Raw genomic sequence first — 12812 nt, 5'->3', positions numbered from 1 at the left:
GGAATAATACTTTCAAATGATTGTCATCAACACATTTTTCTTCATACCAACTATTAATTTCTGGGGAAGAATTTACCAAGCAAGTGTTGGTAACAATAATAAGAACTGCCATTGATATAGCATATTAAAATCTCCAACTGCTTTACATATAAAATTTGAGTCCCTCAACAGCCTTGTGAAGAAAATGCTTCACAAATTCTTAACAGATGAATAATCTAGACTTTGAAGTTACAATAAGGTACAGCAGATTTCATACAGTAGAGTTCAGAGTTAAAAGAAATTTCAGAGATCTAGTCCAACCTATACTTCAACAGAAACTGTTGGCTACAACATCATACCTGGTATTTAATCATCCAGCCTTTGCTTGAAGAACTTTACTGAGAATAAACCCACTACTACCCTCCTAAGCCGGCTCTCTTCACTTTTGAAGAACTTTGAATGTTAACACATAGTTTTCTAAATGTAGACATTTAAGCCAATATTTGGATGACTTAATAGGCATCACAAGTCTAACTACGTCATTGGCTGGGCTAGTTTTACTCTCAGTCGAACACTATCTACACTATCTCTAAAATAAAGTAAAAGAAAACAGCAGGAATCACTTAGCTTGCAAGTATATGCTTCAAAGAAAATTAGATGAAGTTTAAAAAAAAAACACCACAGAACAAAACTTCATTAACCACCAAGGTGTGCCACTTACTTACTTTTCCTCTAGAGCTGGAAAAGAAACAGCAACATCTTATAAAGAACTTACCTGCTCTAATGCTTTGGTGAGAAAACACCACAAAGAAAATGCCAACAAGAAAAGAGGGTTTCTTTTTTTCTAGTACTCCTGTCTTGGTTGTTACCAAGTATTAGTTGTCTTTCTTGGGTACTGAACAAAAGAGTATCAGTAGAGCAACTCCACTCTATGAACATGTCAGTAGCATTTAATGAGTGAGTGTAGGAGTGGGATATGACTAACAGCTTAAAAACATCAGACTAAAACACATAAAAAAACACCGTACAACATCAACAAAAAGCCCTGAGGAAAGAAACATCTGCCTAAATAGCATTAACTCAACTCTATTGTATTCACGTATGGCAACATATTTAGCATTCTAGATTTAGAGGTCTTGAAACAATGGGTGAGCTGAAATGACCCATGTGCACAAGAATACTTAAAATGAACCAGGTGTGAATTCATTTATCCTTTTCCTTCATTGCTTAACTCTTTCATTAGCATAATTCATAAAGGCATCTTTGATTCCTAAAGCTGTTTTTAAAAATTCCTAGGACTAAGCCTGCCTAATTCAGATCACATAAAGATGCCAAAAATGTCTATTATAAATACAAGGCAGGCATAATTACAGCGTGCTATTTGTTTCCCAAGAGCCAAGCAAGAAGAAGGCTTGATATTCTAGTGAATTTAAGAGCGGAATTTTGTACATCTGGAAACTAACTACTAGTTGACAGTTCTTAACAGTTAATGTTCTGAGGGGTATAAGAATTTTAGAAATAAATTTGAGCTTTTACTTCTCATAAAAACTAATGGTATTTTACTGTATTTCTACCTTTATTAGTAAGTTATATTCTAAAATAATTATCTGCTATATTTTTGGTTATGTAAGTTGTTCATTGATGCTAATTTGTAACATAAACCTAATTCTCAGCAACAAGGGCACTTGTCTCTTCCTCTGCTATAAATAGTAGGTCATTAATGACAACAGTCCATTGTCCTGGAAAGAGTACTAACTGTGCTAGAGCTGTGAGCCTGAGTTCTCTCCTAGCTGTATTTACTAACTTAGCTGGGCCACTTTAGTAGGTTACCCAACCTCTCTGTTTCAGTTTCCTCATTAATAAAAGGGGAGGGGAGGGAGTGAAGGTTGATTAGATGATATATAAGGTTACTTGTCACTTAAATGAGATATCTATGTATCCGGTTTGTAAATGACAATTTGGCAATCATTTATTTTAAAGGTGACACTAAAGACTAACTTGAGAACAAAAACACTAGGTGTAAAAATTAATTTCCAACCCAGAAATAACTTTGTCAAAAGAATTAGTTTCTCTTCACTATAGAAAATTTACTGGAAGGGAATTATTTATATTTCTATAAAATGTAATTCCAGGGATATAATACAAAAGATGTAATATAGGCTTTCACCTTTTTAAGGAATTTTAGTATTTCCTGACTTCAAGTACTTGAACACCTTTAATGTATCTTTATGACAAGTACTGAAAAATAGGAAAGAGGAGAACTAAAATGCTTTCAAGGTTCACTGGTCTCCATACAGTTAGATATACCTATATTAAAAGCTTCTTCTGTCATAATTTTCCAATAGAACATAAAATTCTTATTTTTGTCTCTTAAGCTAACTAAACAGGACTTAAAATAAAATTCAATGTACATTTTAATTTATCAGGATACTTCCTCAAGTCTACAAGCTAATTAAATATTTCAAGAAGTCAATGAGATCTAAGTACTTTTTAAAGTGTGATTTTATTTTCATGTTATTAAAAACAATAGAAAATATACCTTTGGGGAATCATCGAATAGGGCAAAAAGATATGAGTATTTGTGAATACTTTCATAAAAAACATTATTCATAATGCCATTAAACCAATTTTTATAGAACTATATTTAAAAGCAACGGCATTTTCTCATATAAAAAAAGCATACAAAGACCTGTGGTTTTCCTCTAGATTTTAAATTTTAAACACTGCAACAAACTTTTGGCTAACAAACAACTTCTTACATTAAAAGGCTGTTTCATGAGAAAGTCAATTATTGACAAGCTTAAACAAGTTACTGAGGAAGAAAAAGCATTCTCTAAAAGTCAGTTTCAACTTTACAAAAAAATATCTACAACAGCGCACTGAACCAACTCACCATGGATTCTGTTCTTCCAACAACAGAAAACCACATTTTGTTCTCTAGGTCTGACTCTTGATTGAAAAGAATAAGTCTCCCGTATATTCTCTTACGTTCAACAGCAACAGTCTGCTGGATTTTCTAAGACACCCCATCAACAGAGTTCAGAGCTAGATACTATGACAGAGTATGGCATTTATCAACACTAGCTAGAACCAATACAATATTCAGACTCTTACGTAATCTGTCAGAGTGCTCTGACTTTCATTTACTTTAAACTTTATTAAACTTTTTAAATGAGGCCTTCAGTAGAAAAACACACAAACACACGAGACCCTTCCTCAAATCCAACAATAAGAAATGTGCTGGGCCGCAGATGTATGAGAAGTAGCAAAGTGATATTTTTTAAAAAGTAAACTGCATATACACACTGTTTCCAAATCATCTGGATTTCATAAAACTTAACCACAATGTGGATGGCAGTCAGGCATCTTTTAACATCAAAACATCTTCCAGGGTTAAAGCAACCAAGTATTGCACAAACTTTAAATAAACAAACAAAACAAAAACAAAAACAAACCCTGGCTCTGGGGGGGAAGTGGGGTGTCCCAGATATGGTTGGTGTCCTCTATCAACCAAAATACAAACATCCAATTATATCACTGGAAAGACAATTTAGCTACAGAAGGCTTTACTAAGGAAAAATCTGCACCATTAGAAAAGAAGTGGCATGGTAATAAAATTAATAAACAGCATATCTTTTAAATAGAAATAAAAGGACTCACAATTTAAAAATCTAGTTGAAAGACTGCTATAATTTATCATATGTCATCTATAAGATAGCTGTGGAAGTTTGAAAACAGAATCCGATTATAAAATTAATTTTATACATATGTTGTAAAAGTGATATATACAGGGAAATGAAGGAGAGGTCAAAACAAAAAATATTAATAAAAATGACATTCCTGAAAGGCAGCATACCATAGTGGATAGGGAAGCTTGCCTAAAAAGAACTAACTTCAAATGTCATCTCTGATAGAGACTATGTGACTCTAGACAAATTAACCTCTCTTAGTAGCCATCAGCCCCTTCTCTATAAATCTATATATGATAGTCTAATGGGTGTTCTAAAAACTCCCCTTACCTAAAAGTAAAAACCAATAGTGGCTGAGCCATTGTCAATATATGGGAATGTAAGCTCTTGTCCCTTGAGTTGTACTAAGCCAGGGGTGGAGAACCTGAAGCCTTGAGGCCACACATGGCCCTCTAGGTCCTCAAGTGCAATCATTTGACTGGATCCAAACTTCACAGAACAAATCCCCTTAATAAAAGGATTTTTCTGTAAAACTTGGACCCAAATCAAAAGGTAGTACTCCTAGAAGACCACTTGTGGCCTCTACACATCAGATTCTCCATCCCTATATTACAATTTCCTCAAAAGTTCTTTATGTGGTTGATGACATGCATTTATTTGTAAAGCAACTGCCCAGGATTACTGGTTTAGGTTATAATCCTAGATGAGTTTTTCTTGACAAAACCAATTAACCTGAATGGGGATTATACCACTATCTGGCCTTATCAGACACATTTAAAAATCATTTTTTCTCAAATTATTTTAAGGGTAAAGAAAGAAGTTCTGGGGGAAGCTAGGTGGTATAGTGGATAGAGCACCAGCCCTGCATCAGGAAGATCTGAGTTCAAACTGGGTCTCAGATACTTGATACTTCCTAGCTGTGTGACCCTGGGCAAGTCACTTAACTCTGCCTCACCGCCCCCCCAACCAAAAAAAGTTCTAATGATATAATACTATTTACAATGGTAGTTAGGGCAATAACATATAATGTGTAGTCTGCTAATGTGGATATACAAAAATGGTAAGAAGTGAGATAATGACTAAAAGGTTTTATTTCTATTGCTCTAGAAACAATGATCAAAAAGGATCAATAACATATGATGCATACTTAGTTGATAATCGATCAGTCTCATCAATTTGTGAAAAATAACTGGTAATATTTTAAGTGCCTTCTTTTTACGTTTTTAAGCTCCAACGTCCATTACAGTTAACGGGGCAATTATGGTAGGAAACTTAAAGAAAAAGGAAGGCAAAAGAATTAGAAATTTAGATTGATGTTGAAATAAGTACCCAAAGCCTAAACACTGCTTTTCCAATTATAGAACTAATGAAAGAATAATTGATAGCCAATTCTAACTGCCATTTAGTCCTAGTAGATTCTATAGAAGCAGTGATATGGAACAATGAAAAAATTGCTAGACTTTTATGTTAGAAATTCTGAGGTCAAAGCCTAACTCCAATGCTTATAACTATATGATACTAATATATTTCAGTTCTCTAGTGGCATGTCCCCAATTATTAGCCATGCATCTTAAATTTTATTATGAATGCTAAATGGATCAGAAACCAAAGTCACCAAATGTCTTAAAAACAGGTTTATGATAGGGAACTAACTCACCACTACTCACAGACATTGAGACTCCTTAAAACCCTAAGATACCAGTGTATTTTTATTCTTGTTAACTTTGCCAGGATTGATCCAAGGTGGTGTTGGGAAAAAAAAATTAGCCCATTTCTCACCTGAGAATTTTCATAGAGATCAAGTTTGTTCAAAAGTCACCCTAGTTACTAGGATCATTATGAAATGGGACCACAGATGATCTTAGATAATAAACAGAACACTTCCAATTAACCTGAAGTAAATTTTACATTAAGTCTGTTTTAGACCTAAATACCATCTATGAGAGTTGACTTTGCCTCAGTTTCTATTTCCTTCATCTTTTCCTATATACTACTTCTAATAGCCCCAAAACACCAATTTTTATAATTTCATTAGCCTCTTTAAATAAAACAATAATTTCTCACAACTGTCTATAAAGTCAAAACCAGTGGTTAATCCATGTTATTTTGAGACGTATTTCTTAATAAAATATGCAATATAACTCATTGTCATGAAAAAACACATGTATTTTAACTAAAAATGTATTTTAAAATACATGTAATTACTGTGCCCCACTGTGGTTAGTAACTTAAATTCATTAAAAGCACTGAATCTATATATAGTACTTTTTGTCATGTATTTTCCCAACTAATTGATACTAATATTATATTGCTACTATAATGTGGAAGTCAACCAAATTTTGAATTAAGAGGGGTCTTTTATATTAAAAAAAAGCACTACTGGTTATTGTAACTGAAGGCTTAGAGAGCCTTTAAATCTGGCTTTACCTAACCTGTCCTGACTGCATTTCTCACTAAAGCTCCTAATATAACTCTCACATACATTTCAGTGGTCTCCTTACTGCCTACCTGAGCACGTTTTACTTATTTCTCTATTCCATTCTCATCTAATAAACTTATTTAGAATACCATTCCAACCACTCTTATCCTGTACTTTAAGCTCCTGATCAAATTCCACATTTTCCATGCTGCCACTACTACAACTATTCCAGTATATATGGTTCTTTGAACTCCAACAGCATTTACTATGTAGTAAGTGTATCGTTCTCTATGGCACTTAACCATATATCCCCTTTTCAGTCACTCATATCTTTTTACATTTACTTTCCCTAATGATCAAGATCATAAACTCTTAGGAAATAAATCTCATGTCTTACATTATTTTGTATTCCCTTCTTATTACTATACTATGCAAACACATATTGTCATAGAAATAGCCAGCTTTCAAGACTAAAGACAAAGAATATTTTTCTTCAAGTAAGGGCAGGTCAATTATCTAATATTGAGGCATATTTTTTTTATTCAAATAACCTTTTCCCTACTTCTCCCAAAATTCTGCAAGCATAGCTAATATGCTGTTTTAGGTGTTTATTTCATACCTCTAGGACTTAAATGTAGTCTTTTGATTAATTGTCTAAAATGAAAATTAACTTTAAAATTAGCCTTAAATGTTATTGTTCATCAACACTGCAATTCTTACAATAATGCCATTATGTAACAACTTAATCTTTGTTACAGGGTGTATTCTAAAAGAATTCACAACTTAAAATCATATTATTTAACAAAGAGTTGCAAATTAATAGAAATGGTCATATTAAAGTATTATTACTAATAGAACCTCATGGTTCACATATTTTTCATTTTATAGTTCAGTATTTTTTTTAACATGGCTGATATGCCTCAATTCTAATAAAACCTTTTCTTGAAACAAGGAGAAAAGGATAGGCAAAACCAACCAAGTGACTGTATCTGTGACAAGTATACAACATTCAAAATCCCCAATAAGCCCAATCCCTACCTGATGAGAATAGGAAGCTATTTTTTAAAATATTGTTTGAGACCAATATTTGTCACTGAGTTAAACCAGAATTTAGCTGCATTTCAAGATTCTTTTCATTTACATTATTAGAGTCATCATGTAATATGATCAGAGTTCTGCTTTCTTCACTTTGTGTCCATTTACTTAAGTCTTCTCATGATTCTCTATCTTCATATACCTATTTGTTAGCTACTCTTCAAAATAAAGAAAGTCATTTGTTTTAGTTTCTAGATTTTTGCTACTACAAAAAGTGCTGATGTGAATATTTTGGTAAATATAGGATCTCTATCTCTTTGATACACACCCTGAGATAAACACCCATGAGTGGCATCATTTAGAATCTTGAGAGGCAGAATGGTTGTAGATGAGGAGGAGGAGGAGAAAGAGCAGCAGCAATCGCTGTCACCAATAAAAGCTAACATTTATATGATGCTCTAATGTTTGAAAAGCATATTTGATCTTCATTAAAAAGCCTGTGAGGTAGCTGTAATTATTCTCTCAGTTTTAGAGATGATCTGAGGTTGGTAGCATTGGCATTAGAATCAGTAAGATCTCAGCTGAAGCCCTGCCTCTGTCGCATGCTAACTGCATGATTGTGAGCTAGTGCTTTTTCTCTCAGTAGCCTCAGACAACTCTTAAAATATATGCTGCAGAACAGCTGCTGATGTCCAATGAAAAAAAGAAGTTTCCTCAGCAGAAGTTTCCTCTATATCAAGGTCATTTCTCCAAAACAAAAGCTTTCACATAATTGTTTTGGTGATTTTTTTCAGAAAACGTTAACATAATGAACAACTTAACTTTAAAAAAGAAAAGACTTGCAAGAGATTAATGTATGGTCAATTAATTAGGCATGTAAGACTATAAAAGTAATATTGACTTTGTTTTCCTACCTTTGCACCATGTTTTAGAGACAATCTCTAACCCTCGATGACCATACTAATGAAAGAAGTGCCATGAAGAAAAACACTGACTGAACTGAGTATCATGGATGACTGAATGGCAGGGAATTCATTCAGAATCCATCTGAAAATTCTATTAGCTCGTTGAACTAGGAGTTGTCCACATAGGCACTTACCAAAGACAGCTTTCCACCTGGATCTATAACCTTTGTAAATAAGTATAGAACTGGCCCATTCTGTCGCCAGTTCAATGCCAAAGAATCATCTCAACACCTAACTTATGTACAATGAAAATAAATGTCATGGGATTACAAAGTTCAAAAGTAATATAAACACACTATTTAGTAACCCCTTCCACCTTCAGGGAGGACTCACCAAGTCACCACAGATAACTGGTGTAATTCTAAAACATTTTTTCAATAGGTAATTGGTGGTAACTTTTTGTAATTAAAAGGTGTCAGAACAAAAGTTTTTCTACATCATTAACTAAATCAGTTGCCAATGAAAATGATCCAACATTTAATTTGGCAATATAACAATGTAGTTGTGGATTTAAATTACCATGTAGTATTCACAAACTGAAATATATTTCTTTGATACTGGTGAAATATTATTTTTCAATCATTTGAATCATGTCTAACTGTCCTGGACCCCATTTGGGGTTTTCTTGGCAAAGATACTGGAGCAGTTTGCCATTTCCTTTTGCAGTTAATTTTCCAGATGGGAACTTAGGCAGAGTTAAGTGACTTGACCAAGGTCACACAACTATTAATGTCTCAGGCTGAATTTAAACTTATGAAGATGAAGCCTTCCTGTCCAGGCCCAGCACTTTATTCACCAAGTCACTTAGCTATCCCTAAAAACATTGCACTTATTGCAAATAGCAATAATGAATAACAATATTGCAAACAATCACTGTAGTGGTCTAACAAAATGTATAAATTTCAGCTGATAATCCATTTGTTTCCATCAACAAACAGCAGCAAAGATTTATAACAGAAATAAGTTTGCTGTAAAGGAATTTGATTTGCATACTAATTTCATTCTAAAATAGGTGGTGAGTAAACAAAGACATGATCTAAAAACTTTGCTAAATACAGAATGCTTGGGCAACACAGCTTAAGTTTGGTTGCTACTAAACAAAACTTGAAAGCTTTTAATAAATATTCTAATAACAAAAGTCGGCAGATGTGAACAAAAAATTATACTACTGAAAATTACAAACATACTACTAATAGAAACTGACCTGCTGAGGCATTAAGAGTCATGCTAATTCTAGTCTACTGGTCAATTCTGAAATAGTTCCAAATTTGTACTTCATCACAGTTAAACATAATTATATAAGGGTCCACAACATAAAAAGGACTGTTGAAGAAACTCACATTTCCTCCTATGTTGGCTCAAATCATCACAATAGTGTTTCATTTTCCTTAAAGCATCTCTCACGTTACAGTTAACTATTAAATGAGTTGCAGAAGAATATCCTATTGTCTTGGAATCATAGAACAACACTTTCTTGGGTTCTGCTTCTGTCCTGCACAAACAATCAGGTGCTATGTGTGTAACTCAGTCCCAAAGCAACTAAAGAGTGTTTAATCTCTGCTCCAGGACTGTATCAGCTATGTAAAGTATTAGTTATGCTTTATCCATTATCTAATCAGGTTCACTGGGTCATGTACCTTGACCAAATCTTAACATACATGATGACTAAATTTGTTGGAGTACAATAGTTTCATTCAGGTAATGACAATTCTTTCCACCCCTTCCCCTACACCAAACAAAACTGAACATGTATTTTCCCTACAGAATCTTAAATCCTCCCACATACATTCAACTTTGATCCACTATGAACTAAAAGTTTCAAGAATGGACTATAAAGAATAATATTAATTTTGTTTTCCTACCTTTGCAGCAACAATGCTAAGACCCATTCCATTTTGCTTCTTAAGTGTCACAGTGATTATTTCTGGTTCTTTTCTTAGAGGCTGCGTCTAAAGGACAGCAAATAAATAATTTTTTTTTGCTATAAGGTAATTGGTCCAAATTGCAAAGCAAACTGCTAGAAATGTTAAGCCACATTCTGAGATAAATGGAAGGAAAAAAAGGTAAGAGAGGGATAATAAAAGGCATACATCACTGCAAACAACTAACATTTTAACTGTATTAATTAAATCATAACTATATAGACAATCGTTATAGTGTTTGTAAACCATAACCACATAGAGGTATTTAGCTATTAAAAACTTAAGTACAATATATCAATTTAAACATGAAATTCCATTTCTCCTTTGATTGTTTCCATTCTAATCTATACTCCCATATTTCTAAGAATTCTTTCTTAAACAGATACTATTTAGCCCTTAATACAGAACAATGTATTATGATCAGGGCAGTAGGCTGTGCAGTGAATAGAGCACTGGCCCTGGAGTTAGGAGGACCTGGGTTAAAATCCAGCCTCAAACACTTAACACTTATTCGCTATGTGACCTTAGCAAGTCACTTAGCCCCAATTGCCCTGCCTTCACCCCTCCAAAAAGACAAAAAAAAAAAATGATCTGAAAAGTATATATATAAGATGGGAAAGGCATGGTTAGATAAAAATTTGTATGAAAAAAGAGCTAAAGTTTTAATAGAATACAAGCTCAGTATGAGTCAATAGTATGATAAGGAAGGAAAAAATTAAAATCAACTTCATAAGGATAGTTTCTATGAAGAGATGGAAGTCCCACTGGTCTCTGCCTCAACTGCATCATATCTTCAGTGTTGTATTCAAGGACACTGATATGAAAGAGGGAAAATATTCAGGAGGGCAATCAGTATATTAGAGGGGGTTGAATTTATGTCTGATGAGGATCAGCTGGTGGAACTGGGAATATTTAGTCTAGAAAAAAAGCAGCTCAGTGAACATGACAACTACCTTCAAGTATTTAAAAGCCTGTTAGAGAAGAGAGTTAAGACTTGCTTGGTTTGGTCCTACAGAAGAGAACCAAGACAAAAGGGAAAATTTAGGCTAAATATACGCAAAATTTTCCTATTATTAAAGTCATTAAAAATACAATGGGCAATCTGTGAGATTATAATAATATACTAGTTCCCATGATTTCAGCAATTTAAGCACATTTTTCTATTTAAAAGGAGAATGTCATACATAAATATGGTGATAAACATAAACAAAGGTAAACATATACCCCCAAAAGGTTCTTTTAAAACTCTTAGTATTAAAAAATTTATTCAAAGGTGATTTTTAAAAGCCATGCAATTGATCTCTACTAAAAGTATGTTAACTTTAGGCAAAGGAATTGATTTTTATGCAATTTTGCAATCCTATGGACATTTATTCTTCTCAAGTCCCATATATGGAATCCAAAATACTTGCCAGTTCAGTGTTCTCTCGCATAAAGTGACTTTCATAATCTGCTCCTTCAAAATATATTGTCCAAGTGCCTGGTGAACGTGGATGAGGCAATAACCTACAGAACCCTACGAGGGGAAAAGATTGCAAAAAAATGAAATTATGAAATTTGTGAAGAGACTGAGAGTCTCTTTACTGAGTCTTACTATTACTGAGAGTCAAGTAACCAAATTCTTGCCATATAGCAGTATTTCATCTTTTAAAATTCTCCATCTTCCTACTGAGCAAAAGATTATAGGTGGATTCACAATTAGATGTTATATACTATACTCAATATACTATACACTATACTATACTCAATAAATGAAACAAAGTTTACAAAATTAATGAAGCCTTCAAGTTACTGAATTAGTTCATAGTTCATTATTGAGGGGGGAAAAAAGGTGCTAAATCCATTTGGAGAAATCTAAATGTCTTCCTGAGTCAAAGACCAATAATATAAAAAGTTATAAATAATTTACTGAATTTTTAGTAATTCTGTATCCTGTAGAAAATAAAATTTGCTATAGAATAATAAACACCAAAAGATAATAATTCTAATTCTTTCTATACAGTAGAGCAACCATAAGACATAATTTCTTAGGCTTCAGACCTTGCTGGAATACAAAGTGGTAATTTTCTAACAAATCTTGTGATTTTTTTTCAGAAAGCAACACTTTGAAGAAACAAGTAATACTTAATAAGTTAAGGGAAAATATCAAGAGAAATACAACCATTTAAAATGAAGGAGAACAAATCTTACAATAGCAAAATCTTTCAGTTACATTTCCAAAGAATTATAACTATGGAAGCCTTTAGAGTTTACTTAGTTTTTTGCAAATACAACAGATGCCCCAGTTCAAATTTTACCTGAAATAAAATATAAGCTTGTTCTTCTTTTATTTGTTTTAAGAAAGTCACCATATTACCAAGTTAAAATGTCTTTTGTATAATTTGAAAATATTTCTGTGGTATTTAATAAAATGTAACATTATAGTGACAGAACTTAAACAATCATGCAAATATAGCTGTATTTTACATGTGTAAGGACAGCATATGTGTGATGAACCTGTATTTTATCTTCTCTCATATCACAAAATTGTGAGAAATGTTAAGAGGAATGTAAATTGGGACTGTGTTGTATCTCTTTAATCAGTTTATGAAGAACTGGGTGTTAAATATAAACAATGATGTCACTAAATATACAATGATCTGTGAGCCTTTTAAGTCTCTGTACAATGAACTACATGTTTCTTATTGTTACTCACATATGTAATAGCTTAGTAATGCCAAAAGAGTATGAGCAAATTCATCAGAAGACATTCAGGAGAGGCGATAGGTAAATTATGAAGAAAATTCACTCAAGTCAGTGTTTC

At 33.0% G+C, this 12812-nt stretch overlaps 1 protein-coding gene across 21 annotated transcripts in view; it reads right to left on the bottom strand.

The window, feature by feature from the left end:
- Positions 1-12812, bottom strand: part of AFDN (afadin, adherens junction formation factor) — a 183421-nt gene that overhangs the window by 45630 nt on the left and 124979 nt on the right. For all 21 annotated transcript variants that reach the window (XM_069070432.1, XM_069070429.1, XM_069070434.1 and 18 more), the window contains 2 exons: positions 11422-11525; positions 9950-10036 (listed from right to left, as the gene is read on the bottom strand). In XM_069070432.1, coding sequence (XP_068926533.1) covers positions 9950-10036; positions 11422-11525 — 191 coding nt within the window. The remainder of the gene's footprint in view (positions 1-9949; positions 10037-11421; positions 11526-12812) is intronic.

This window comes from Petaurus breviceps, unplaced genomic scaffold (assembly GCF_028583685.1).
Source record: "Petaurus breviceps papuanus isolate PSGF00001 unplaced genomic scaffold, PetGlider_PUasm1.0 90808, whole genome shotgun sequence".
NCBI lineage: Eukaryota > Metazoa > Chordata > Mammalia > Diprotodontia > Petauridae > Petaurus > Petaurus breviceps.
This window is presented reverse-complemented; position numbering and strand designations above follow the sequence as displayed.